Source organism: Phascolarctos cinereus, unplaced genomic scaffold (genome assembly GCF_003287225.1).
Source record: "Phascolarctos cinereus isolate Bilbo 61053 unplaced genomic scaffold, phaCin_HiC Scaffold_9;HRSCAF=440, whole genome shotgun sequence".
Lineage (NCBI taxonomy): Eukaryota > Metazoa > Chordata > Mammalia > Diprotodontia > Phascolarctidae > Phascolarctos > Phascolarctos cinereus.
Window position 1 is genome coordinate 221,733,235 of NW_027556402.1, and position 26,452 is coordinate 221,759,686.

The window sequence follows — 26,452 nt, forward strand, 5'->3', positions numbered from 1 at the left end:
TATGCTTTGCATGATTTCACATGTATAATGTTTATCATATTGCTTTCTTTATCAATGCTTGGGCAGGGCAAGAAGTGAGAATTTCCAACTCAAAATTCTTTTAAAATGAATACTAAAAATAAATACATTGTAAAAAATTTAAAAGAGTAATTAAAGTAAGAAACTATCACATTCAAATACATTGTAATAATACCCAACCATGGGATGTAACTTCCTATATTCTTCTTGTATCATTTTGACATCATGAATTACTAAGTTTGAGGATAAATTTTATGCTTCTTGCCCCAGGAACAAAAATTGCTAGTTACCTCTCTACATGAAATATGGAAAGCATATATTTTTATGCCTTTTTACAATTAAACAGTGCTTTTCATACATTATCTAATTTTATTCTTCTAATAACCCTGGGAAATTGGTGATGACTATATAATTATCTTCATCTTACAGATGAAGAAACTGAGGTTCAGAGTGGCAATTGACTTGCTCAAGTTCATACAATGATAAGTGGTGGAACCAAAACTGGAAAATGCATTTTTTTACTCAAAGTTGGTTTATTTTTCCTGTTTCATGCTGCTTTCTAATGAATATTTTTTTTACAAGGTTAAAAACAGCATGCACACACACACACACACACACACACACACACACTCCAATTTCTCTTATATGGCCATGAAACCTCCTCCCCCTCTCTCAAGTAAACCATGTGTATTTTATTTGAACATTATAGTCTGCTGAACAGTTTCAGTAAGTTTCTGGGCTTCTGTTTAATTTTTTCTAAGAAATGGGAGAAGCCATTCTCAGAAGCCTATTAGAGGGTAATCTTCCAGGCACATTCTTTCCTTAGCTGTTTAATTTGTCTTATGAAGACAGAATAAAAGAAGAGATTACCTAGATATAGTCCATCCTATTTGTACACTGTCAGAATCTATGGGCACCATGATTTTTGTGTGTGTGTGGATTCAGCCTTCTGGCTATTTTTTTGTTTGCCTCAAATCTGTCTAAGAAAGACAGGTGCATCTAGTGGGATATTTAATAGCTCATAATGGAAATCTTAGGAAAAGTAGAATTCAGAATTGGTCTAGACTATGGAAAGTAATAGAAATAAAGAGGCAGAAAATTTTCAAGTGGGGGAAAAGGCCAATTTGATGACTAAGTTGACTTGCAGGTGTAAGCCTCCATCCAAGCAGTGAGTAATAATTTACAACCTGTTGGCATCCTCAGACAGAAAGGCAATAAATGAATTGTATAGACTTCATTAGATAGGCTGTGCCCTTGCATGCCAATGCTGGCACAAAGCGAGTATTTGAGGTTTTGGATTGCCTTTTATTCATTCACATACTGTGTGCATGGGCTTGGTTAAATCTCCGTTTATCCAGATTATGTATTATAAACTCCAAGGATCAGAATTTTCCACAGATTACTTTATTGCTGGCTATCATACTTAGACTTTGAGTTATTTATATTTTTATGGACAATGCATCTGCATTTTGTAAAAAAAAATCAGATTCTGATTCTGCTATTTTCTCATTTTTTTAATAAAAGATTTTTATAGTTTATTTTTGGTGACAAATATATTCCTTTAAAAGTAACAAGTCACATTTAAAAAATGTAATTATGGTATTCCTTTGACTTAATTTATATTTTCAGATGTTAATTTTTTTTGTTGATTGTCAATTATCAGTGAACTCTATCACTTTAGATTGCTGTAGTCTCTCGATCAAATATTTAATGATCAAGAAAGAAATATTTAAATGAAGTAAAATTTTAAAACCGGAAGAGCCTAAGCAACCATCTGGCCTGAAACCCTCCCCATCCTCCCTCTCCTCCCCCCCAGTCCTTTGAAGAGGAAAAAACACTTAACTAAGATAAAGTTTGTGTGAGAACGGCACTAGGTCTCAGGTTTTCTGTGCTTTCAGTTCAGTATGTTTTTCATTATGCTCTTCTTCTGGGGAGTTCTATTTAACGTAACTCTGTAAATGATGTCACATATCCTCATGGCTTAACTTTGTTTTTGTTTAAGTGGGTTTTTTTTTTCATTAAAAGAGAGGATTCAAAGAGGGTGGGTTAAGAGTTAATAGGTGTGAGGGGCAGCCAGGTGGCACAGTGGATAGAGCACCAGCCCTGGAGCCAGGAGGACCTGAGTTCAAATCTGGCCTCTGAAACATAACACTTACTAGTTGTGTGACCCTGGGGAAGTCACTTAACCCTATTGCCTAGCTAAAAAAAATTAAATACATAAATAAATAAGAATTAATGGCTGTGAAATAAAAATTTTGAAAAGAGAAAATGTGGTAGAACCTTGTATAAAGGGGAAAATTACCTTATAACATGAATAATCAACTTGTAGTTTTGAAATTAGGGGATTTTACAAAAAGGGATTTAATTTAGAAAAAAAGCATAACATAGCAGCATGAATATGAATGCAGATGTTCTTAACCTGGGGTTCACAGAATTCATGGGTAGATTTCAGGGGATCCATTAATTTGTGTGGGAAAATGATATCTGTATTAAAATATAATTGATTTCCTTTGCAATTCTATGCATTTAAAAATATTATTCTGAGAAAGGGTTTGTGGGCTTCACCAGACTGCCAGTAGGGTCTATGACACAAAAAACATTAAGAATTCCCATATTAATGCTTAAAATTATCTGAGAAAGACATATTTGTATTATTTTATTTTTCATTTTGGGAGTGATTTTCTTCTGTGGTTACACAATTATATTATCTACCCCCAAATAAAAGAGATAATGGTTCCAAATTTGAATGTGTTATACTTTATAGATGTATACATAATAATTTTTAATATTTTAAAATAAAAACAATTAGCAAATTCAGACTAGAATTCTATTGCCCACATTGTCAAAGTTTAAGAGTAAGACTATAGTATTCAGAAATTTTATTGTCACTGAGCTGATGAAAATGTGTGATTTTCACATAACTTGTATCTCATAAATGTGCTCATTTCAGTTAATACTTTCCTACACCTAATATCAAGACATAAGCTCTTATTAAAGTTAACCCGTCATGGTCCCACATAATAAATAGCATCTGATTTGTGCATTTGCTAAATGTTTTTTCTTAGCTGCAACCATTAGCCTGTGTTCTAATACATGTGTAAAATTTAAGTATATAAATTATATGTACATACAAAACTTATTTATGCATACATTTGATATATGTAGCATTTTTATAATACTTTTTGTATTTCATTTAATCCAAGAATTCACTATTAATTTTAGAAGTGATTACTGAATTTTATTCAAAAATGTTTCTAATCTAACTTGAGAAATTACTTTATATGGGTTGTATGTGCTTATGGAAATTTATAAAATATTGTCCATCATATATATAGATACATCGGTTTATACATATGTATGTTTGTTTACATATATATCTTCAATTAGCATATATGTGCTCATGTACACATACAAATCTGTATGTTCACATATGTGTGTATATACACATGTGAATATATGTGCATGTGTAGTATATTGATCTGTTGTCTAAGCTACAATCCTATGTCTACCACTACCTAATGGACATTTCCATTTGGATATCCCAGTTTCAACTGGACTTAGCATGTCCCAAACTAAGCTTACAAAGAACTCATTATATTCCCCCCATAAATAGTTTCCTCCTTCTCTGACCTTTCTCTGTTAATGATATCACTCTTCCTATGATCTCCCAGACTCAGCATCTTGGAATCAGGCTTACTTTCTCATTACTTAAATCATTGTGTTTGATCAGTCACAAAATCCTTTCAAGCTCCTTGGTGATTTCATTTTTATCTTTCTATTTCTAATCCGTAGTATATAGTAAATTATAAATAAATGTTCATTGAATTGAATTAAATAGAAAACCATTATGGATTCTAGAGAAGGGACAGTAGGAGTATGAAGGTGTATGAAACTCAGACTGTTGGGATGGATTGGAAGAGGGAGACATTGAAATTCTCAAAGTCATCATTTCTGCATGAACTTAATGAATAGAGATCACTTATCCTTTTTCTCCAGTACGATGTATACCATAAGGTCTATGGACCCTGGGTAATTCACTAAAACCCTTAGTGACTCAAGCTATACATTGAAGGGGAGTTGTAGATCTAAACCAGTAGAGAGAGTTTTCACCCTGGGATTTCCCCATACTGATGAAATTATAGTTTGGGACCAAATTTTTAATTTTAATATTGTTCCTATGTACTATGTATATTGCTTAATAAGAGTGATGTTTTGATGATTTCTTGTCTTTCTTTTAAACTAAGGTATGGTGTGGAACCTCCAGGTTTAATAAAGCTGGAAAAAGAGATTGAACAGGAAGAAACCCTTTCAGTGCCTTCTCCTTCCCCTTCTCCCTCCTCAACAAAGTCTTCTGGGAAAAAGAGCACGGGAAACTTATTGGATGATGCTGTAAGTAAAGCCAGTCCAACTTCCAACCAAGTGCCTAGTGATCCTGGCAACTATAGACTTAGTCACAGTTGATATTTATCGCTGTGTGATCCTGGATTAGTCATATAGCCTCTTTGTGCCTAAGTTTCCTTGTCTATAAAATATGAGAGTGGGTCTCAATGGTCTCTAAGAGCCCTTATAGCTCTAAGCCAATGACTCTAATATCTATGGTTATATATTTTCAAGGCACCTTAAATACGTGATACTACTTGACTGTTATTACAACCCCATGAGATATGTATGAGAATTATTCCTACCATTTTACAGATAAGGATACTCAAGTCCAGAAATGTTAAGTGACTTTACCCATAGCCCCACAGTTAATGAAAGATTAGAAGTAGAGTTTGAATGAATGTCTCTCCTGACTCCAAGACCAATGCCTCTTTGACTATGCCAGACTGAACTCAATTATATACATATATACATACACATATACACACATATATGCATACATACATATTACACCTATCTATATAGATAGATATGTATGTCTCACTCCATATAAATGAATGTACCTAGCACTTCTACCTATGATCCAAATTTCATTGAAATCTGGGGAAATTAATAAAGAGATTCCTTTGTAGTCAGCTCTGTGGATTCCCATTTTGTTTAACAATTGTAGACCAGACCATAAATTTAAATTAGACTACCAACTGAACATCCTTTAATAGCATTTTTAAAGTGTGTGTGTATATACACACACACACACACACACACATACATATGTATATATATATATATATATATATATATATATATACACACAATATATGTCTATTTGAATATATGGGTATACACAGATAGACATACAACTTTATATGCCTTGTACCTTGTAAACTTTTAGATCTTGTCTGTATTGGTTATTTCTGGCAGCAACTCTCTGAGGAAATCATGATTCCCTTTCCCATGGAGAGAGAAACCTAATCCATGAAATCAAAGAAAGTTAAGAGTGAAGAGAAAATAAAAATGCAGTGTTATCCCTGAATTACACAATACTTTGATCCCCATTATAGACTAAATTTAAGAGAATGTCTATAATTTATCTAGCTGACAAAAACTGCAAATTAGGTTATTTAGGGATATTTTGAAGTATATACCCTTTATTCCTGTTTAAACTTTATATTCTTCATTGTTCTTTCCCATATTTATTTTGGATGCCTCCTCCACTAAGCTTGTGTTCTGCTGTCTCATTGTTCATGGATATGAACACGGATTCTTAAAAGTTATACTACAAGCACACAAGCTTCGGAAACCCCTTCCAGGTTGAAAAGTCTTCGAGTATATGTATAAGGAAGGATCCTGTGTTTGTCATTCGTGGGCCAGCCCAGGCAAATTTGTAAAGGTTCCATAATCTACTGCCTGACACTTAATAAGTGCTTAATAAATACTTGTTGAAATAATAACAATGATAATAATAGCCAACATTCTGTAACACTATAAGCCTTGTAAAGTACTTCACAATATTATCTCATTTGATCCTCACAACAACTCTGGAAGGTAGGAGCTATTGTTATCATCCCCATTTTATAGATGAAGAAACTGAGGCAGACAAAGGTTAAATGCCTTGTCCAGGGTTACACAGCTACTAGTGAAGTTTCTGAGGTCAGATTTGAACTCAGATTTTCTGGACTTAATTTTCATTTGAATGGGCATGAAATGTAGTTGCTTCTAAAGATTGTAGGGAATGATAATTCCAAGAGCTCTGAATTAAATATGCTTTATAATTGCAGATTTACTTTAATCTCATGGGGGAGAGTTATTGGCCACTTGATGGCAGCTATGATATTGCTTGTACAGGGAAGAAGAATCTGTACAGATATGTTGGCCACAGCCAGCTCCATATGGATGACAAATCCTAAATACAGTCTAGTTGGTTCTAGTATCATGTCAGTGAGGCTGTCACAGAGAACAGTAATACAGCCCAGACTGTGCCCTAGCCAACCATCTTTGTGTACCCTGACTCAGCATAAGAAAAAGCAAAACATCCCAATGAGTAGGACAGTCCACATGATGCATTAGCTGCTTTAGGAGAGTGTCATGTCTTCATCTTTTGACATCTTTGAGTGAAGACTGGTAGTTATTGTTGAGGGTATTGTAGAAGGGACTATTGCTCAGTCACATATTGGATTAGGTGACCTCTGAACTCTAAGCTTTTGTGATTCAATGATCCTAAAAATGTACACAACTGATTAACAGAGGTAATGAATGAGAGAGGGTGAATGACTCCAAATTCAGCTCTACTGATTGGGGGTAGGAGGTGGAAATCAAAATGAATGGTCTTCCAACTGTAAGGCAGTAACATCTTCATAGAAAGGGCAGAATGCCTCTTTTTCCTCTTCTTAATTATAAGATTGTGGCTGGATAAAGTACAGTGTAGGATACCAGTTATTTTAGCTGGTTTTGATAAATCAAACACCTAAGTCTGCCCTCTCCACCCCCCAAATTACAAAGATCAGAGATGTATACTAATCAATAATGTATGGCTCTGCTTTGCTTTGGGGAATATGAAAATATGTTTAATCAGGACTTCTTGGGGATACTGGGGAAGGCAGAAGAGAATTAAAAGGATAATACTCAAGGGCTTCAAAAATTATATAATTTCATTAACATAAATTACAACTACTCCATATCTTAGAAGATGGACCATCTATCTATCTACACACACATATATTTTTACACATATATGTATATATACACATATACATATATACATACACATATACATATATGTGTGTGTATCTAGAAAGATAGATATAGATGAATAGATGGATATATACACACACATATACATATCTCTCCTTGTAAAAAACTTAGTAATGAACCTCTCCAATATTATTCAGGCTGCCCCTTAGTCAGAACCAAAACAAAAAACTAGCATTTATGTAGCATTTTAAATTTTACAAAGTGTTTTACATTTGTTATCTGATTGATGCTCACTACAACGCTGAGAAGGATGTTTATGCGAGGGGATGGTGAGGCAAGTTGAGAGGGAGCCAAGGAAGGGGAACATCTCAGAAAAAGCATTATTACTAAAAGCCAGAGGTAGAAAGGACTTCAGAGGCTCCACAGCCAACCTCGTACCTGAAAAAGCCCTCGTTTAACATAATCAAGAATGGATCATTCAGCCTTTGCTTTAAGACTCCCGATGAGGAGGAACCCACCACCTCCTAAAGTGGCCCAGTATGCTTTGTGATAGCTCAAATTGTTGAGAAGTTTTCCAGACATCAATCCTAAATTTGTTTCTTTGAAACTTTTACCCTCTGGTCTCACTTCTGCCTTCTGGGTCAAGAAAAATAAGTCTAATTAATCTTACATTGACAGTCTTCCTTTAAGAGAATTCTCACGTCTGTGCCTCTCACCACTGTCCACAAGTCTTCTCTTTTCCAGAAGAAACGTGTCATTAATTCCTCTAACAGTTCCCTATATGGCAGGAATTCAAGGCCCTTCACTCACCTGGTCACCTCCTTCTATTCGCCTTTCAGCTTATCAGTGTTCTTCCTAAAATGTGGCACCCAGAACCAAACTCAATATTCCAGATGGGGCCTGGCCATGGCAGAGTATGGCAGCATGTTTGGCTTTGTATCCTTGGGTGCTAGGCCTCTCTCCATGCAGTCCAGGATCACCTTAGCTTTCTTGGCTGCTGTCTCACTCCAAAGAAGGGGAATGAAACCAAAGACATCTAAAAAAGGCTGTGAAATCCACTCAGTTGACTCAACCCTGTATAATATTCCAGATTCTTGTGTTTTTTTAAAAAGATGAATTTCTAAAATCAAAATCAGCTAAAATAATTGTCATTTTAATCAAAGTACACCAGTAGATGTTTCTGTGTTGTTCATCACTAAGGAGAAAACAGCATGCTGCCCTGGCCTAAAACGCTTGTGCTCAGCCAATGTCACGGCACTCTGGTTGGTTGGTTGTTGTTGGAGAGGACCAAAATGACATCACTATATTGGGGTTGCAGTAGCTCAAAAGACATATGAGATGTACAAATTTAGAGACACCTCTGCTCCAGATGTTCATATGAACTACTTGTGCCTGACCTATGGTAGAGCATTCTGAGCTTGTACTGGTCTGATGAGACACAGACGCACTGTTTGACCCTGACATAGTGATGCCATTTTGGTCCTCTTCAAGAATTGACCCCAACCACAATGTGCAGTGTACCTGTGGCTAAAGAGACCAATACAAGTAAGCTAGGAAGGCTCTACCACAGGTCGGATACAAATAGTCCATATGAACATTTTGAGTAGAGATGTATTTAAATTCTTGCATCTCACATTTCTTTTAAGCTATTGCAATTCTGCTTTGGCGCTCTAAATGTTTCCTGAATGAAATGATTCCTTTCAGAGGCAGTGGTGACAGGTTAAAAAAAAAAAGGAAGTCACATAAAAGTTACCAACACTTTCAGTGGAAGTTACAGATGTCTCTTAGGAAAGGGAAACCAATCCTTTTGTGATGGCTATTCTACAAGATACCACTTGGGAATGGAAATTCATGTGCCATTTTTGATTAAAATTAGAATGCAAAATGGCCATAGATTGTCTGTAAGACATTGTGTTTGCTGAATGAGATGTATTGGGTTTTTTTGACTTTGGTAAAATGAGCTGTGTTATTTACCAAAGAACTAGATCTATGTTGAGATATCATGTTGAAGCAAGTGTTCTGTTTTTTAACAAATAGCATCCTGCCAGTATTAAAACAGCCAATTCTCCTCATATTTCCTCCTTGGGCCTAGTAAGACAATAATGAGATAAAAGAAATAGATGGTTCTTTTAGGTGGCCAGCTCAAAACACCTTCTTTAGTCTGGATATCAGTAGGGAAGGACAACAGGCATCTATCTAAGTGAATTTATTCATTAGCCCTGAAAATCATTATTCAATCTTGCTGATATAGAGAGACAAGGGTGAATTCAAACCTTTACCTTCTCTTCAGCCAGTCAATGTGATGAATAAAGTTCTAAGAAAAGATTAGTATTCTTCCTCTACCTAAGCAACTTCCTCTGGGGTAATGATAGATGGTAAAATTCAGGGTAATTTGGCAAGCCTAGACATCCCATTTTATCAGAGACCTGGCCTAGATGTTTGGCCAGTAGCCAGAAGGACACCTGCCAGAGCCGATGGTAGCAACCTAGCTCATCCCAAGGTAATGTAAGAAGCACAAATTTCATTTATCAGGTATTTCCTTCCTAACAGCATATTTCCTTTGCCCACAGAACACTCTTGTTCATAGAATCACAAGATACCAAAGTTGGAAGTGACCTCAAAGGTCATCCAGTCCAATCCGTACCTGAACAGGAATCCTTTCTACAACATTCCTGACAAGTGGTCAGCCAGCTTCCACGTGAAGAACTCACGATGGGCAACTTATTACCTCCTGGGGCAGCTCTTTGCACTTTTTGGACAGCTCTAAGTGCTTTCTTATATGAAGCTGAAACATCCTCTCCATCCCTCCCTCCCTCACTCCTAGTTATGGCAAGCAGACTCCATCTTTAATCATTCTTCCATGCAACAAACCTTCACATATTTTGAAAAGAGCTATTATGTTTCCCATCTCCATACCCCTCCTCAGTCTTCTCTTCTCCAGACTAAACATCCCAAGTCCTTTTAATTGTTAATGATGGTATATAGTTTCTAGCCTCCTCACTATCCTGGTTACCATCCTCTAGATATGCACCAGCTTCCAAAAATGTACCCAAAACTGAACATAGAATTCCAGATATGGATCAATCACAGTAGTATAGCAGTACTCTACTGGAAGAGGCTTCAGTTATCTTCCAATAACCTGACTCCTATATCCTAATTTTACCTATGAAAAGACTGAGGCCCAGGGGTCAAAATGGTTTTCTTAAGATACTGTAGGTCATTAAGTAGTGGAGCCAAGATTCAAATCCAGTTCTTAAGACCCATGTTCTTGACTGCCATGTTACATTACTGACTCACAATGAGCTTGTTGACTATTACAATCCAAAACTCTTTTTCAAATAAATAGTTGTTCAGCCATTCCTCGTCCCAGCCCCCCAGCCTCTTTCATCCTATACTTCTGTTGTATAGGGACTTCACTTAACCTTATCTGATTTCTTCTAATTGGATTTGGCCTAAATAATCTGGCAAGGTTTTTGGGATCCTAATTCTTCCACATAACATGATAGTCAACTCTTCATCTGCTCTCTTTCACCCACAAAAGCATCTCTCCCTCAGAAGAAGAGAGCTTCTAGTATTAAGAAACTATCTACCTAAAGGCTTGTGTGATAGGACTTCCCAAAGACTTTTTTTTCCTGAAGGAAATGTTTTCTGCACTTGATGATGTTAGACTGTGGAGATGTCTGTTTATTCTCTAGGAGCACTGCTCCGTCTGGAGATTGATAGCATTTTTAATCATGAGTCCTTTGGTATTGTCTTGGATCATTGTATTGCTGATAATAGCTAAGTCATTCACAGTTCTTCATCATACAATATTGCAGTTATTGTTTACATCGTTCTCCTGTTTCTACTCAATTCACTTGGCATTATTTCATATATATCTTTCAAGGTTTTTCTGAGGTCATCCTACTTGGTATTTCTTATAGTACAATAATATTCCATCACAATCATATAGCGCAACTTGTTCGGTCATTCCCCAGTTGATGGACATCCCCTTGATTTCTGATTCTTAGCCACCACAAAAAGAGCTCTTATAAATATCTTTGTACAAGTAGGTCTTTTTCCTCTTTTTTTAATCTTATTGGGATATAGACCTAGCAGGAGTATTGCTGGATCAAAGGATATGCGATTTTATAGTGGGATCACTGCTGTGAAGGAAAATTTTCTTCTTCATGTCCACATTCTTCATGTCCTCTTATTTCCCATCATATTTTCAGAATCCTAATTTATGTAAAGCTGTCATGCTTCACATCTCAGTCATCCTTTGATGAACCAGTTTTCTCTTGGTCATGATGTTTATGGAGTTCTGCTCTTACTAATTGTAGTACCAAAGAAACAGTTTTATGATTAACTTGGGCTATGGGGTGGAGGATTCAGGAACAAATGGTGGAGGTGCAACCCCAGGTTTGCACTACCATCCTCCTTGTTTCAAGAAAGTATCCAATCTTCCTTCACAGCCCATATTTGTGAAGACAGTGGATCTTCCCCCTTCCCTTCCTTCCACCACAACTTCCACCTCTCATTTATGCACCCATTTATTTTGATTCCTATTGTTCTGCAATTGTCGGGGCTCCTTGTGGCAGGGGTGGGGGAGGCTGTGGGGCTGTGGATGGAGAACAGTGTTGTGTTTAACCAATTTTCACTACAGTGTTAGGGATTCCATGTGTTATTCCTCTTTGAACTGTTTTATTTTAATAGAGGCCTTCATGAAAGGAGAAATTTATTAACCAAAGGAATAAATATTTAATGGCAGAATTTCAGACATTTGGTCACCTAGTTGAATCAAAACTTTTGTTCAGGGGATCAGGCCATACTTCTGTAGAACTCAGCCAGTTACCTTTTGGATCAGGTAGTGCTTTGTGTTAGAACTGCCCCCTTGTAACTTGTGCTTTCTCTTCAGATAATGTTCAGGGAAGAAGTTATGGGACAGCATGGTACACTTCCAAATCCAACATGTTTTGCATCTCATTTATGAAGTTATAGGAGATCCTACTTTCCTTTAATGCTCATTATTATTCAAACACCACAAATATACATCATTTAATATGTGTATTGGCTTTGGCTTAAACTTAAAATCTAGTTTGAGGACATAATAGTTAAGGTCATGTGTTATGTAAATAGTTGTATAGAATGTATGCCTCAATTGCATAAAATACATAGGTAATAAGTGATATATTCACAAATAAGGTTGGGGAGCTTGGATAGGTGGTTTTGGGATCCTTGGAGGAAATCCTAAAATTCAAAGTAAAATATTTGTGTTTTCTAATTTTGAAACAATAATTGGTTTTAACCATCTCTTATTTTGGAAACACTCAAATTTACTTTTGAGGAACAACAGAAAGAGAAGTGGTAAAGATATACATCTCATCATGACATTAAAATTTTCAACACATTTGACTTAATCACCTAACAAACTTTACCTGGAAGGGTGAATGAAATTTGTAATTCTCAGACTACTGTATTTCATGATCATTATCATCAATCTTCATCATCATTGTCCTTTTTAATTTTGCATCATTGTCATTCAACACACTTCAATTACATGTGTATTATATACACAACACTGTGCAAGGTACTGGGAAGATAAATAAATATGGCCTTATAATTGCAGAACTATGATGGGTATAGAAAAACATAACTCTAGAAGGCGAGCATAGGAAAAGTATCAAGGGAAGAAAATATGAGTTCAGGGGATAGGAATGATCATAGCACTGATGTGTTTTCAGGATAATTTAGTGGAACAATAAGGCGAACTGGATTTTGAAAGGTAAGATAAGCAGAGTAAAGGGTAGGAGGGCATCTCTAGAATAGAGAAATGGCATGGGCAAAGGCCCAGAAAAAGGAATATGTATGGCATTTTGGGGAAACAGTAAATAAATTTTTTGACTTCATCAGAGATTTCACATAGGAAAGACATTTTGTTGAATTGAAATAGCAGGATTTTAGACTGCAGAGGTGGGGAGGTGCAAAATGGCAGAGATCCTGGAATATTGAGACTTTGAATGGTATTCTTGTGGTCAGTGGGGAGCCATTGTGGTTTTTGGATCAGGGGGAATGGCATGCTGAAAGTGATGTTTTAATAAGATGTATCTGGCATCAGTGTCTAGAGTTGGGCTGGGGAAGACTGGAATCAAGGGGGACCAGTGAAGGTTATATTGCAATGTTTCAGAAATCATGTGATAAGGGTCTGATATTATAGCGTTGGCAGTGGAAGTGGAAAAGGAAGGATGGATGTAAAATAAATTATACTGGAAGAATGCCTTTGGACAAAATTGTATAAATGTTGCAGTTCTGAAGCATATCTATGCCTTTGTAACAATACCAATAAATACCTTCAGGAAATATCATTAGACTCTAACATTTGTATATCTAGAGCTAAATCTGTTCTATATTTACACAAATTCTGGTACAGAGTCACTATTATTGGTCAAATGGATGATTGCACTTAAACTTGAAAGTACTATATACATGTTAGCTATTATTAGTAACACAATGAATTATCTAAATCCCAGATGCTCTTCAGGAGAGAAAATAATGACCTGCTTTTATGTTACAGGTGAAACATATTTCAGAAGATCCTCCTTGCAAATGCCCAAACAAGTTCTGTGTGGAGCGTCTCTCACAAGGAAGATACAGAGTTGGAGAAAAGATCCTTTTCATTAGGGTAAAAAAAAAGTTTTAATTTTCACTCAGTTGTTCATTTTACATGGGAATATTAAGTACTTGGGAAAGGAGGAAGGGAGTAGGATACCAATTGTTTTCTTTTACCTTCTCCTTTTTAGCATATACATATACATATTACAGCAGAGTGTAAACAAAAAACAGAATTAAAACTAAAGCCAAGAGATCTCCTTTGATAGTTTTTAAATGGAATATAAAATGAAATCAGACCTCTCTTTAAAAAAGTAGTCACGGAATTCTTCCTGTTTCTTACACATCAAGCTCTCAGTTCCTAGTTTGTTTGATTTTCGGTTTAATTTTTTTTTCTAAATTACCTGAGCAAATGTCCAACAGTTTGGGAGTATATAATGCAGATAGTGATAAAATGAAAGGAATTTTCATTTCTTAGACAAGTTCCTAGATCAGAAGCTTTCAGCATTGATTGTGTAATTAATGTTTTAGACCTGCCATTGAAATAAGTTGGTGGTCTCAGTCCGTTTCTGAAATTGACATTTTGCCTAGAAGCCTTGGCAAAAAAGACTCGTCATTCCAGGAGGTATTCTAAATGAATATGTTTCCTATTTTAAGAAGTGGTTCATTAAATTCAGGTTTCCAAATCTCCTCTTCTTTTCTTCTGTGATTGGTTTTGCAGATAATCATGACTTTGGTTTCTTAAAATAGTCTTTCACCTTTTTCTAAGACTGGATTCATTTTTTTTAAAGAAAGGAAATTATATTTCACTTTTATTTCTAGAACATCTGTAGTTAATATAATGGATATTTTATGTTGTTGCTTAAACTCCAGGCAATGGCAAAAAAAAAAAGTGAGTTCACAGTATTTTTTTTTCTTTTATGCTTCTTTGGTCATCTTAAAATAGTCAACATGTTATTATGAATTGAATGATGAAATCACATAATTTCAGAGTTGGAAGAGACATCAGTGGTCTTTTACCTGAGAAAGAATATCCTTTACAGCAAACCTGACAAATGATCAATCAGTCTTTGCATGGAGACTTCCAGGGTTAGGGAAAACACTACCTCTTGTGATGGGATTTTAATTCCATTTGAGGATCAGAATGATTTCAAAGAAATTTTTCTTTTTGTCTAGCCAACTTGCCTCTTTGGTACTTTCATACATTATCCCTCATTACCCTTTCAGCCAAGTAGAACAAATCTTTTTATCTTCATGGCAGCCTTTAAATATTTAAAAACATCTCCTCAATTCTTGTGATTCAAACTCAAGACCCTTCACCATTCTGGTTGCCCTTTTCTGGACAATGTCTAATTTATCATTGTGTTTCTTATAATGTAGTGCTGAGAACCATGAACTGAGAACTCCTACTCTAGATGTGGCCAGACTAGAGATTATCATTTCCTTATTCCTAAATGTCCTTTCTCCTTTCTCATCTTAGCTTTCTGGGTCATCATATTATACTCTTGTCTCGTGTTGAGTTGGTAGCCTACTCTAACATCTCTGGATCTTTTTTCAAATGACCTGTTTGTCTAGGCATGCTTCCCCCATCTTATATTTGTGAAGTTGTCCTTTTGAACTTAAGCAAGACTCTGTATTTATCTCCTTTATATCCCATATTATTAGACTTGGCTAACATTCTAGGCAAAGAGCTTATTTAATCCTGACTCTGGAATCTACTGTTAGGTATCTACCTCAACATTGTGTCATGTGATCATGTAACAAACATTCCATCTATAATTTTAGTAAAGAAATTGATTAAATTATTAAAAAGCATAGCACAAAGAACAAATCCCTGGGGTTATATACTAGAGACTTATTCTAAGTGGACATCTCTTCCATTGTATTTTTTCATTTGGGCCATTCAACCACTCCATTATATTGTTATCTAGACCATATATCTCCTTCATTTCCACAAGAATAGCACTAGTGACTTTGTCACATTCTTTGCTAAAACCTAGGTAAACTTATGTTAGTAGCATTCCTAGAAACTGCTAGCTCAATAACTCTGTCTCAAAAAAAAGGGGAGGAGGGAACTAACATCTTCTTGGCATGCCCTATCCTTCGTGAAGTTATGCTGGGTTTTTGTGATCCCCACTTTCCTTTCTAGATGTTTCATAATCATTCCTTTAATAGTATGTTCTAAATTTTGCCAAGCATCAAAGTTAGGTTTACTGGACTATAATTTTCATACTCCATTCTCTTCCATTAAAAAAAAAAATGACGTTTTCCTTTCTCCAGTCCTATGGTACCTCTCCAGTTTTCCACGATCTGTTAAATATCACTGAGTGACTGACTCAGCACTCATATATACCAATTTCTTCAGGACCTGAGAATATCATTCATATGGATCAATTGACTTGAGCACTTCACAGCTAGATTTTCTCTTTCTAACTATTCTCTTCTTTTCAGTTTTGTTATTTGGGCCTCAACTTCCTATTAGCCATTTTGATTCTGTCTTTCATGGTTCAAAGGTCATTCTCCTTGGTAGGAGAAGAAGAAGCAAAATAATAGTTGAGTAGCTGTCTTCTCTTTCTGCCATTAATTATCATTGTTAAATGCATTCTGAGTAATAGTCCTCTTTCTTTGAGCATCCTTTTTCAAAAATATGACTTTTAAAAATGAAGTTTTATTATCCTTACCTTTCTTTACCAGCCTCTCAGGTCATCTTCAATTTTAGCAATCCTAATAGTTTTCATACAGGACCATGCTATTCCTTCATATTTATTTTCCATTTCCTATCCTTGCTTCCATCTTTACATATTTCAAAAATCAAAGCTTTAAAAAGACTTAAAAATCAATTTCCCTTTATATACATATACATTGGTCTCTTTAAATATTTTACCCTCCTTGTCTTCATCAGAATTTTTCCTCAGTGTTGTCATCAGAATTTCTACTTTGAAAGGTTCCCATCCCTTCTTGGATGACTTTCCCTGTATAATTTTGTATATGGCATCCTATCTATCCTTTCTCTGAACCCAAAAATCTTGGATACATATGAACTATGCCTGGCTTCCTGTCCTTTTCCATCACAATCTATAAGATGTAATGGTTGTTTCTACTTAATTTCCATCATTTTTGTCCTAATAACCATTTGTCTCTTATTGGTTAAAATCATATTCAGAATAGGAAGTCACCCTCAATTACTTCACATTTTTCAAGATGAAATTACTGTTAAGCTACATCAAGATATTTATTAGCAACACTTAACGATCTTCAGACTCTTGACCAGGATTTAGTACTTGTGTTTTTTAGGTTCCTATTGGAACTATTATTTGTGCCCATTTGAATCACCAAGTGAGTAATAATTGTCTGATTGAAAGAGTTCTATCAAGTCTTGGATGCAGCCTCCAGGAAGTTTTGAGACCTTCCTGTTTTTATTAGGTCAACAGAGTGCTGCTTCATTATCTCTTAGCGTGGGATCACCAACCACCACTATTTATCTCTCTTTTTTCCAAACTGTGCTGGATAAGCTGGTACCCCAAAGCACCTGAGGATCTATGTCGTCATTTTTCAGAGATCAAGCAGATGCTTCTTTCTAAAGTATCCAGCTCTTTCTTCTTCAGGAAGAAACTTTTGTTGGTTTCCTGGCTCCAAGCATTCAATAAACCTCCTTCCCTTTCTTTTCTGGGTGACATTCTTCCATCTTCCAACCTTCTTATCCAAGTAGATTTCCCCTCCACCTCTTCAGATCCCTTTTCTTCTTTTATTTCACATTAGAGCCCTCTTTCACTGTTTTGTTTTGTTCTGAAGGGATACTCGATTCCACTTGATATTCTTAAGAGAAAAGCTATCTCTCTAGCTCATTTACCTTCTCTTCCAAGAAGCAGATTAACCTGCTCTTTAAGCATAGATAGCAGCATTTTAGCCTTGGCAGAGATAAAACTATACAATGAACTATGAAGTTCATTGTAAAGATCTACCTTCTCTCCATCCTTGTGAATAGTGAGACCCTAAGACCTTGCAGTTCTTTTTAGTAGCTACCCTGAAGGGCTATTGTGGCAAATTGTTTATGGGTTTCTTCAACTCCAGAAATGTCATTTTCCTTCTTACCTCCTTAGAACCTTAGGGAAAAGCCATACCCTTTCTCTTTTCTTACAAAGATTTTATGTACCTTTCTTTAACTGTCTTACCAACTATTTTATTTTCTTCCTTTAGTCATTCATCTTTTCTTTCCTTCTACAACTTTTCAAACCCTTCTGTTTCTCTTCCTTCAGACTGGAATTCTTCTGTTCCTTCTCAGGCCCTTCATCTTCTTTTCTTGTCTTTTTTTCAGCTCAAATTTTCTTTCTTCCCTTTCAGATTAAATGTTTCTCCATGTCTTCTAAATGCACTGTTCCTAATCCCCATCTCATTGAGCTCTGGTCCTTCCCCTCCTCCTTGTCTCCCTCCTTTGACATCTCAGTCCTCTCGTGTTCAGATTTGGTCTCCTTCAGAGTTCCAGAGCCTTCCAAATCACCTTCACATTTTTTTCTTCAGCTCAAGTTCTTCTGTGCCTTCTCTCACATGACTTCTTCTCCCAGAAGGCAACAATCAATCACAATGTGAGTTGTCATGATTCAAGTTTTAAGATCATTATGTTCTATGTTGTTATTATTGTTTGGTCATTTTAATCTTGTCCAATTCTTCATGACCCCACTTGGAGTTTTCTTGGCAAAGATACTGGAATGGTTTGCCATTTCCTTTTCCAGTTCATTCATTACAGATAAGGACACTGAGGCAAACAGGATTAGCTGACTTGTGCAAGGTCACACAGCTGTAGTCAGAGGCTGGATTTGAACTCAGGTCTTCCTGACTCTAGGGCTGGCACTCTATTCATTGCACCGCCTAGCTGCCTTTCTACTTCATAATAAAATATAAAACAGAATGTCAGTTACTGAATCTGCTGATTTCCCATCCCTGTTTCACAGTGTTTATTTCTTCTTTAGATATTTATGTATGTATTTACTTCTTTCTTTTGTGGGGAGGTAGAGGGAAGTTTCTAGACCTGTCATTTGATTGATGTAAGGAACTATTGACTAGATTTCATTTTAAGTGTGCACATAAATATCTGTTCCCCACCACCCTTCTAAAATCCCATGTAATATCATGTTCTAAGCTTCATTGTTCCCCCTCATCCTTGTAAAATGCCACATAAAATCATGTTCTAAGTTTCATTGTGATGCCTCATTAACCAAAGCACTCTATTGGTCTAGGGATTATATTGCCCTTTAATATAAGCTCTGGTGTTTCATCATGTGTCACATCACTGGCTCAAAATGGTTATTTTTTAAAATTTTAAAATAATTTTCATTTAAATATTTTTAAAAAATAAGGTAATTATAACTGATGGCAAATGTAGGAAATTAACTGTTTGCAGCATTGTTTACAACTTTTCAAACGTAGGGCAGTGGGAAAAGTATTGGTGATGAGATGGTACAGCAGATAGAATGCAGGACATGGAGGCACAGGACAGGGGTTTGAATCCTGTCTTAGAAACCTAATATCGGTGTTACTCTGGGCAAATCGTTAAATATCTCAGCCGAAACCTCATCTGTAAAACGGGGGCAATGATAGCCCCTACCTCACAGAGGTGTTGTGAGGATCCAATGAGATAACATATATAATGTGCTTTGTAAACCTTGAAGTGATGTAGTAATATTAGCTATTATCATTATTGTTGCAGCTGTTGCTATTGTTTATTGTCATCATTGTAACTGTTTTAGGGATAGAAGCCTGGGATTTGAAACCTAGCTTTGCCACTTACTACCCTTTCACTCTTGGAAAATCACTTAACTTCCCTGGGTCTTGTTTCCCTCATCTAGAAAATGAGGGGTTGGACTTAAAAGACTTCAATATTCCTTGTAGCTCTAAGTCTATGATCTAGCTGAGATGCATTCTATGAGCTATCCTCAACAAGTATACCTCGCTTTACGAAATACTGCAGGGATTCCAGAATCTTCTTCCAGTATCTTTTGTATTGCTTGTATGTGACTTTATGAGATGTTTGAGCAATAGTTATGGTTACTACTTAGTTGGCAATGACTCTTAAAATTTTCTCTGGCCCTTCAGACTCATTTAAGTCATTATGACTTTGCAAATAAACTTACGTGTACTAGAATCCCCTTTAAAAACTCCTTTTAGTGAATTTCTTCATAAAGAGAAAAAGTCTTATTGTAACGCAAATGACTAACCCCTAACAAGTTTGGGATTGTATACATTGACACATTTTAAAGCTACGCACGTGAGTATGATTAATTTTATACATGTACATGTGCATGCATGTGTATGTGTTTATATGCAAATCTTCATATGTGCAAAAGTCATTTCTATCTCTAAAACTCAGTGTAGACTTGACTATCTCAGAGGATTATTTCAAAGAGCCACTTTTTAAAAAATTCTTTCAGTTGTGGTATAGTAGGAAGATCTCTGCCTTCAAGTAAGGAAGACCTGGGTTTGACTCTAATCTCAGATACTTACTAATTCTACAACCATCAACGAGTCACTTAAGCCCTCTGAGCACTGGTATCCCGCTCTATAAAATGGAGATAATAGTGCCTATTTATTTGAGTGTTTTGAGGATCAAATAAGATAATTTGTGGAAAGCATTTTGTAAACCTTAAAGTGCTGCATAAAGTCAGCTAATGTTATTAAATAATTATTTGACTGCTTTCTATGTGCAAGGCAGTACCAAGTCCAATGGGAGGCCAAAAAAAAAAAGAATATAATACAGTCCTTAACTATGTAACTTATAGTCTGGGGAGGGGGTTGGGAGGAAAAATAACGGTAGGACTATTAGATCTCCTGTCAGCTATCTGAGTATGAACTGGTTCATTTGCTTTTCAACATCACGAAATCAAAATTCACCAATGCCACCTGTGGGAAATGTCCCTCATTAAGGGACTGTTGCTTGGTTTGTTCTAGTAATTTCAAGTCACATGTTTATGACATCTGCATTGCTTATAACCCTTTTTTCTAAGTGTGTTGAAATATAAGACTTTCTGCATGTGGGACATTAATTATACAGAGACAAGAGGACACACAAATCTACATGTATGTATATATGCATATATATGTTCTTTCATATATACATTGTCTGATATAACTAAAAAGGGTCAGAAAAAAATAAGCAAAGGGGCTTTAAACTGAAGTAAATCACAGAGAGATGGAGACAGAGAGACAGGGCCACTACAGAGCCTGTAGGAGGCAGCATGGTACAATGGAAAACCTATTTGCTTTGGAGTCAAATAGGGCCTGAGTTTGAGTTTTTCTGCTAAGTACTACTTCCTATGTAATATTGTACAGGTTAATTCATCTCTCTTGGTTTCAGTTCCATATTTGTAAAATAAGGATGTTTGACTAGATGGCCTTCAAGGACCCTTCTGTCTCTCAAACTATATGTGATCCTTTGATTTCCTATTTTAAAAAAAGCCAACAGGAACATTACATATCTCACTTATGCTTATGTACAGTACAAATATATACAAATATCTACTTGTGCCCAAATATAGAAAAATTTAGGTCATTTAAAGACATTAGGATGGTTGACACCAAGTGCAGATAGAATAACCAAACCTTTGTTCCAGTGGGAACTGATTCTGTGGTTTCTTCTCCCCCCCCCCACCTTTCTAACTAATGAAAGCCAAATCCTCAGGCTTGAATGTCTTACAATGCCTTCCTTTGGGAATCCTTGTTTTGTTTATTGGTTTATTGTTGTGATCAAATGACAAAAGTATAGGTCGTTTCAATTATTCTCTGTGTCTCAGAGTGGGAAAGATGTCAGTTGGTTATGAGTGACCCTTGTTTAAGACTGATGAATTGCATGCGTTGATTTATACCTAAGGGCTAGATTTACTTAATTTCAATGGAGAAATTCAAGTTCTAAAATTGAGCCACAAACTTCTGTATGTATTTTTAAAAGCATAGCTTGAGTCAGATTTTTACATTTATTTTTATAAGCTTTTAGTCACTGTCTTTATCACTTGACAAATTTTCCTCCTGTTGCATTGGCTCAGTTGGTCAATAACATTTACATCAGCATCAATTCTGGCTCTGTCTGTTGAAAGTTACCTAATATACAACTGGATATTGTATTTCATCAAAAAGCTTTTTCCTGTGTCAATTGATATAACCATGCGATTTTTGTTGTTCTTGTTATTAATATGCCTCCTTATGTTTATAATACTAAACCAATTCTAGATTCCTGGTATAAATCCAATCTGGTCACGGTGTTTAATATTTATGATATGTTGCTGTAACCTCTTGGCTAATATTTTATTTAATTTTTTTGCATTGGTGCTTGTTAGGAACATTAAAATATAGATTTATTTCACTGTTTTTGATTCTTCCTGCTACCAAGACCATATCTGGATCATAGAATGAATTTAGTAGGAATCCTTCTTTTGCTATTTTAGCAAACACAGATGCAAATTGAGGGTGGGGTAAGCATTAGGTTATTTAGCTGGTCCATCCTCTGCTATGTCTTTGTTAAGCTTCATTTCTACTGTGAATGCATAGAGAGGTTTATTGGGGCCAGCCTCTTCTGGACTATGAGAGCAGTTTTTACCTTGTTTATAATCCCTGGAGGTAAATATAAGGTCAAAGCCATTTTTTGTTGTCTTCGAATTTAGAATGAGAAACTGACCTTGCCACAAATAGGACCATAATACTTTCCCTTTCCTTCTTGGAAATTCATCAGTTCTGTTAAGGACTGGCCCTAGGGAAAATGTTTAAGGAGGTGAAGGTTGTCTTTCAAATCACTTATTTCCTTTTCTCCTCTTTTAACAATCCCGACCATCTTTTGAAGTTTTACCTCTTAGGGACTCAATGTCTTGCTGTTATGTTCTGGCTGCTGTCTCCAGTAGTATCCAATGCTCTGGAATTTCCTCTTCCTTTCCCTCCTTAGAAGGTGGTCCAGTGCGCCATTTCCTTATGAGCCTAGCTTCCACAGAGGTGACAGCTATCTGATCTAGGAAAGTGGGAAGAAGAGGTTTATGATCATAGAACCATGACTTCAGAGCTGGGAGGAACCTTAGAAGCCACCTAGAATAGCCCTCTTATTTTACAGGTGAAGAATCTGCGTTCAAAAGAAGTAAAGAAACTTATTCAAGTTCAGATAGATGGTGGGATTCAAATACAGGTCCACTACCTCTAAATCCAGTGATTTGCCTCTTTTAAAGCAATCTAAAAACACATTAGCTTTCTTAGCTAATTAATGTATACGAAGGTTGCTGATGGATTTATATGTTATCCTCTCAATGTAACACTTTTCATTTTGAGAAAGACTTTCAATATTTTCACCAAGAAGCATGAGCAAAAGTTAGAATTCTCAGGCCTAAGAGTAGGCCAGTGAAGGAAGTACTTATGGTTAGGCTGATTTTTTGGCATCCGTGAAATTCTATTAACTCTGTAGTTATATTGTAAACTAGCTCCTGCACTGTTACACAAAGTGATTAATTGTTCATTTGAACATTTTCATATTAATTTATGACTGCAAAACTATAATGGAATGGGAGGGAATATTACAAAGTATAATGGAATATAATATAATATTACAAAACTATAATGGAATGGGATAAAATTATTAAATATTACAGTACTTCTAAATCTATAATCATTATTTTATCCAAGGAGTACCCAATAAGAGTAACCAATAATGAGCTCAGTAATATTAAGGAGAGCAAACATTGACTGCCCAGAGAAGCCCAGAAATAATAAAAGAACTTTGGTCTATGGAAAATAGGCCATTGCTCCATCCTTTCTACCCAACACCTAGCTTCTATACAAAAGTGGGTTTGTGACACCAGATATCCTTTTCTTAGGAGTCAGACATATTTTGGTTACAGCATGCTAGATTTCAGACTGATTTGATTCAAAACCATTTGCATTTTTAAAGGTTCAAATGGATAATTTTTCTCTAGTTTAAGAAATACGATCACAGAGGGAATTTAGAGAAAATACAAAGAATAATTTAATCTGAAGCTAATTGGAGGGATCCTGAGTGGTGGCGAGTCACCTTCTTTGAACTGCTTCTGAATTCAATCATCTCAGATCAATGGAAGGGTCATGTCTGCAGTTACCAATTCTGTTTCTTTTTTTTTTTTTTGAAACCATAAAAATTCTACAGGACTGCGCCACAGGGCAGGAAAATGAACTCACAGTATCCATCCCAGCAAGAGACTAGATTCTGTTGCTATAGCAACCCAGCCTGGAAATTTCTTCTGGGACTTGCTGTGGACAGGTCCAGTAATAGTGAGTGAGATGACTTTTAGGGCCGCTGTTTTGACACATATTGATTTACTGTTAGTAAAAAAAAAAATAGCACAGTTATATAATAATACAATGGGGTTTTAAACAAGTAACAAGGAGATTAACGCCTCAGTTTACATTCATGGAAACACTGCATAGACTATCAATATATGGATGATTTTTTTTTCACATTGCAGAGGCTGTTGGGGAAAATCCATTGTTCGAAAAATGCATACGACAGACCCTGACCTCAGACAAAAACCTGGGGAAATAGCGGTGGCTCTTTCAGAAATAGGCCCTGCTTTGTTAGTTCTGATTCATTGAAGAGAATGCTGGATTTGGAGTCAATGAATTGTTCCACTTCTCCCTATATACCTTTGAGCAAGTCATTTAACTTCTCTGGTTTGTTATCTAAAGTGGTTGGTCTAGAAGACCTCTAAGGTCCATTCCATTGCTTGACCTATGAACCTATGATCTGATTTGATTTCTGGCTCTACTGCTTAATAGCTGCATTGCTTGGTAGTAGAGTGGACAGAGCCTCAGACCTGGAGCCAGGAGGACCTGAGTTCAGTCCTGCCTCAGGTACTCACTAGCTGTGGGACCTTGGACAAGTCTTTTCAGCCTCAGTTTCCTCATCTGTAAAATGGTGATGATAGTCCTGGAACCCACCTCATAGTGTTATTGTGCAAATCAAATGAGATAGATGACATGGAAAATTCTTTTTAAAACTTAAAGAGCTACATAAACATTTGCTATCATCATCATTCTGATCACCATGATCATCATTGTAATTATCATCGTCATCACCAGAGTTATCAAACCTCTCTGGGTCCCGGTCCTCTCCTCTGTAAAATGGGAGTGGGAGGGTTGGATTAGATGATACCTTTCAGTTCTTAGGCCCTTTCCAACTCCAAATCTAGATCCTTTCCTATGAAATGTAAGGTTTCACTAAGAAAGCACCATTAGAGCTTGGAATAATATCCTACTTACTTGGACCAATTCTCTGAAACATAATTCATTGACCATTACAGCTAAATGTTTTCAGTCATACATCCCTTCCTTTCCTGGCAACTTCCACAAATCTGAGCATTCTTCAGTAAGAAGACCTGGCATTTTGGAAATTCTGGGCAAACATTTTGTTTCTGCTTCAAAAGTTAAATACTTCTCTCATGGTGTTTATGCCTCATAATGGATGGCATACTGTAGTGGAAAGAACAGTGTCTGCAAATCAAGAGTCTTGACTCTGACGCTCACTAGCTGTGTGATGTTGGGAGATCCACTAAACCTGGTTTCGCCTCATTTTCCTTACTTACAAAATGAGGGGATAGAGCTAGATGACCCTTCTAAGGACCCTTCTCAGCTTCTATAGTCTTTGGCCTATGATCTCTCAGATTTGATTTCCAATTTATTAATGGTCGTTAATGTAATTTGCATTTCAGAGACATTTTTCAGATATCTCCCAGAGGGCTTTACTCATGTCAATTAACTCTTCCTCCACTGAGAGAGACCTTTTTCCTTAGAAATAGAAAAATAAATAAGAAAACATGTTTAAATGTAGCTAAATGACAAGGTGATCTTTTTCCTTATATTTGTCCCCAGAGATTGGAACCATTCAGCCTTTGAAAAGTCTAAACTAATCTTTGACAAGAGGTTGCAGACAAAAAACCAAATGGATACCTAGTTTGATGGCCCTTTGATCTGAAATATTTCTCTGGGATAGAGAAATTAACAAACTCACCTTTTACTATTTCATGCCTAATTTTATTGTGATACAGTAGGGGGTGGGATTGGACTTGAAATCAAAGAAAGGACTTGACTGCCACTTATCCTTTCTAGGCCTCGGTTTCCTTATCTGTAAAAAGAAAGGGGTGGTTCTTGATGATCTATGAGACCCCTTCAATTTGTATGATCCCATGAATAGAGAAATTGTTTTCTTTGATTTTATAACAGGAACAATACATACATATCAAAATAAAACAGTGCTTTCTTCAGCATCATTTATGACTATTTGACACTGTTGGCCACTAAGACTAAGAAGAGAGAAAATGACTTGGCATACTTTAGTCTGACTTTTATAATCATCGTTTTCTCACTCTAAAGCCCCTAGCAGCGATCATTGTATTTTCTGTCATACTGTGATATGTGACTGTATCCTAGGTTGGTTCATTAGTTTTCCCTTCATGCAATAGCCTTTCCAGACATCCAGGGGGGAAAAAATTGTCCCTTTTCAACTGCTGAAAACCAAATTATTTAAATCTGTGGAGACGTATTTGAACTGAAAAATCAAATGAGTATGTAGAGAATAAGAGCAGACTTCATTATACATTCCAGATTGCAGAGCTGCCGTTGTCCTCCTTCAGTCTTGACAAATGTATCATTTAACAGGAGTCTGTTGCCTCACTCCATTCCATGACTGGTTCTGGTTTTCAAAGTCCTTAAAGGAATTCATGGTTTATAGTTAGAAAAAAATTCAGAAGCACTCAGACACTTTGCTGCTTCACTTCAGAAT

The 26,452-nt window shown here is 36.1% G+C and overlaps 1 protein-coding gene across 2 annotated transcripts in view; it reads left to right on the top strand.

Moving 5' to 3' along the window:
- Positions 1-26,452, top strand: part of GAS2 (growth arrest specific 2) — a 160,519-nt gene that overhangs the window by 93,130 nt on the left and 40,937 nt on the right. For both annotated transcript variants that reach the window (XM_021001994.2, XM_021001995.2), the window contains 2 exons: positions 4,263-4,407; positions 13,643-13,750. In XM_021001994.2, the coding sequence (XP_020857653.1) occupies positions 4,263-4,407; positions 13,643-13,750 (253 nt within the window). The remainder of the gene's footprint in view (positions 1-4,262; positions 4,408-13,642; positions 13,751-26,452) is intronic.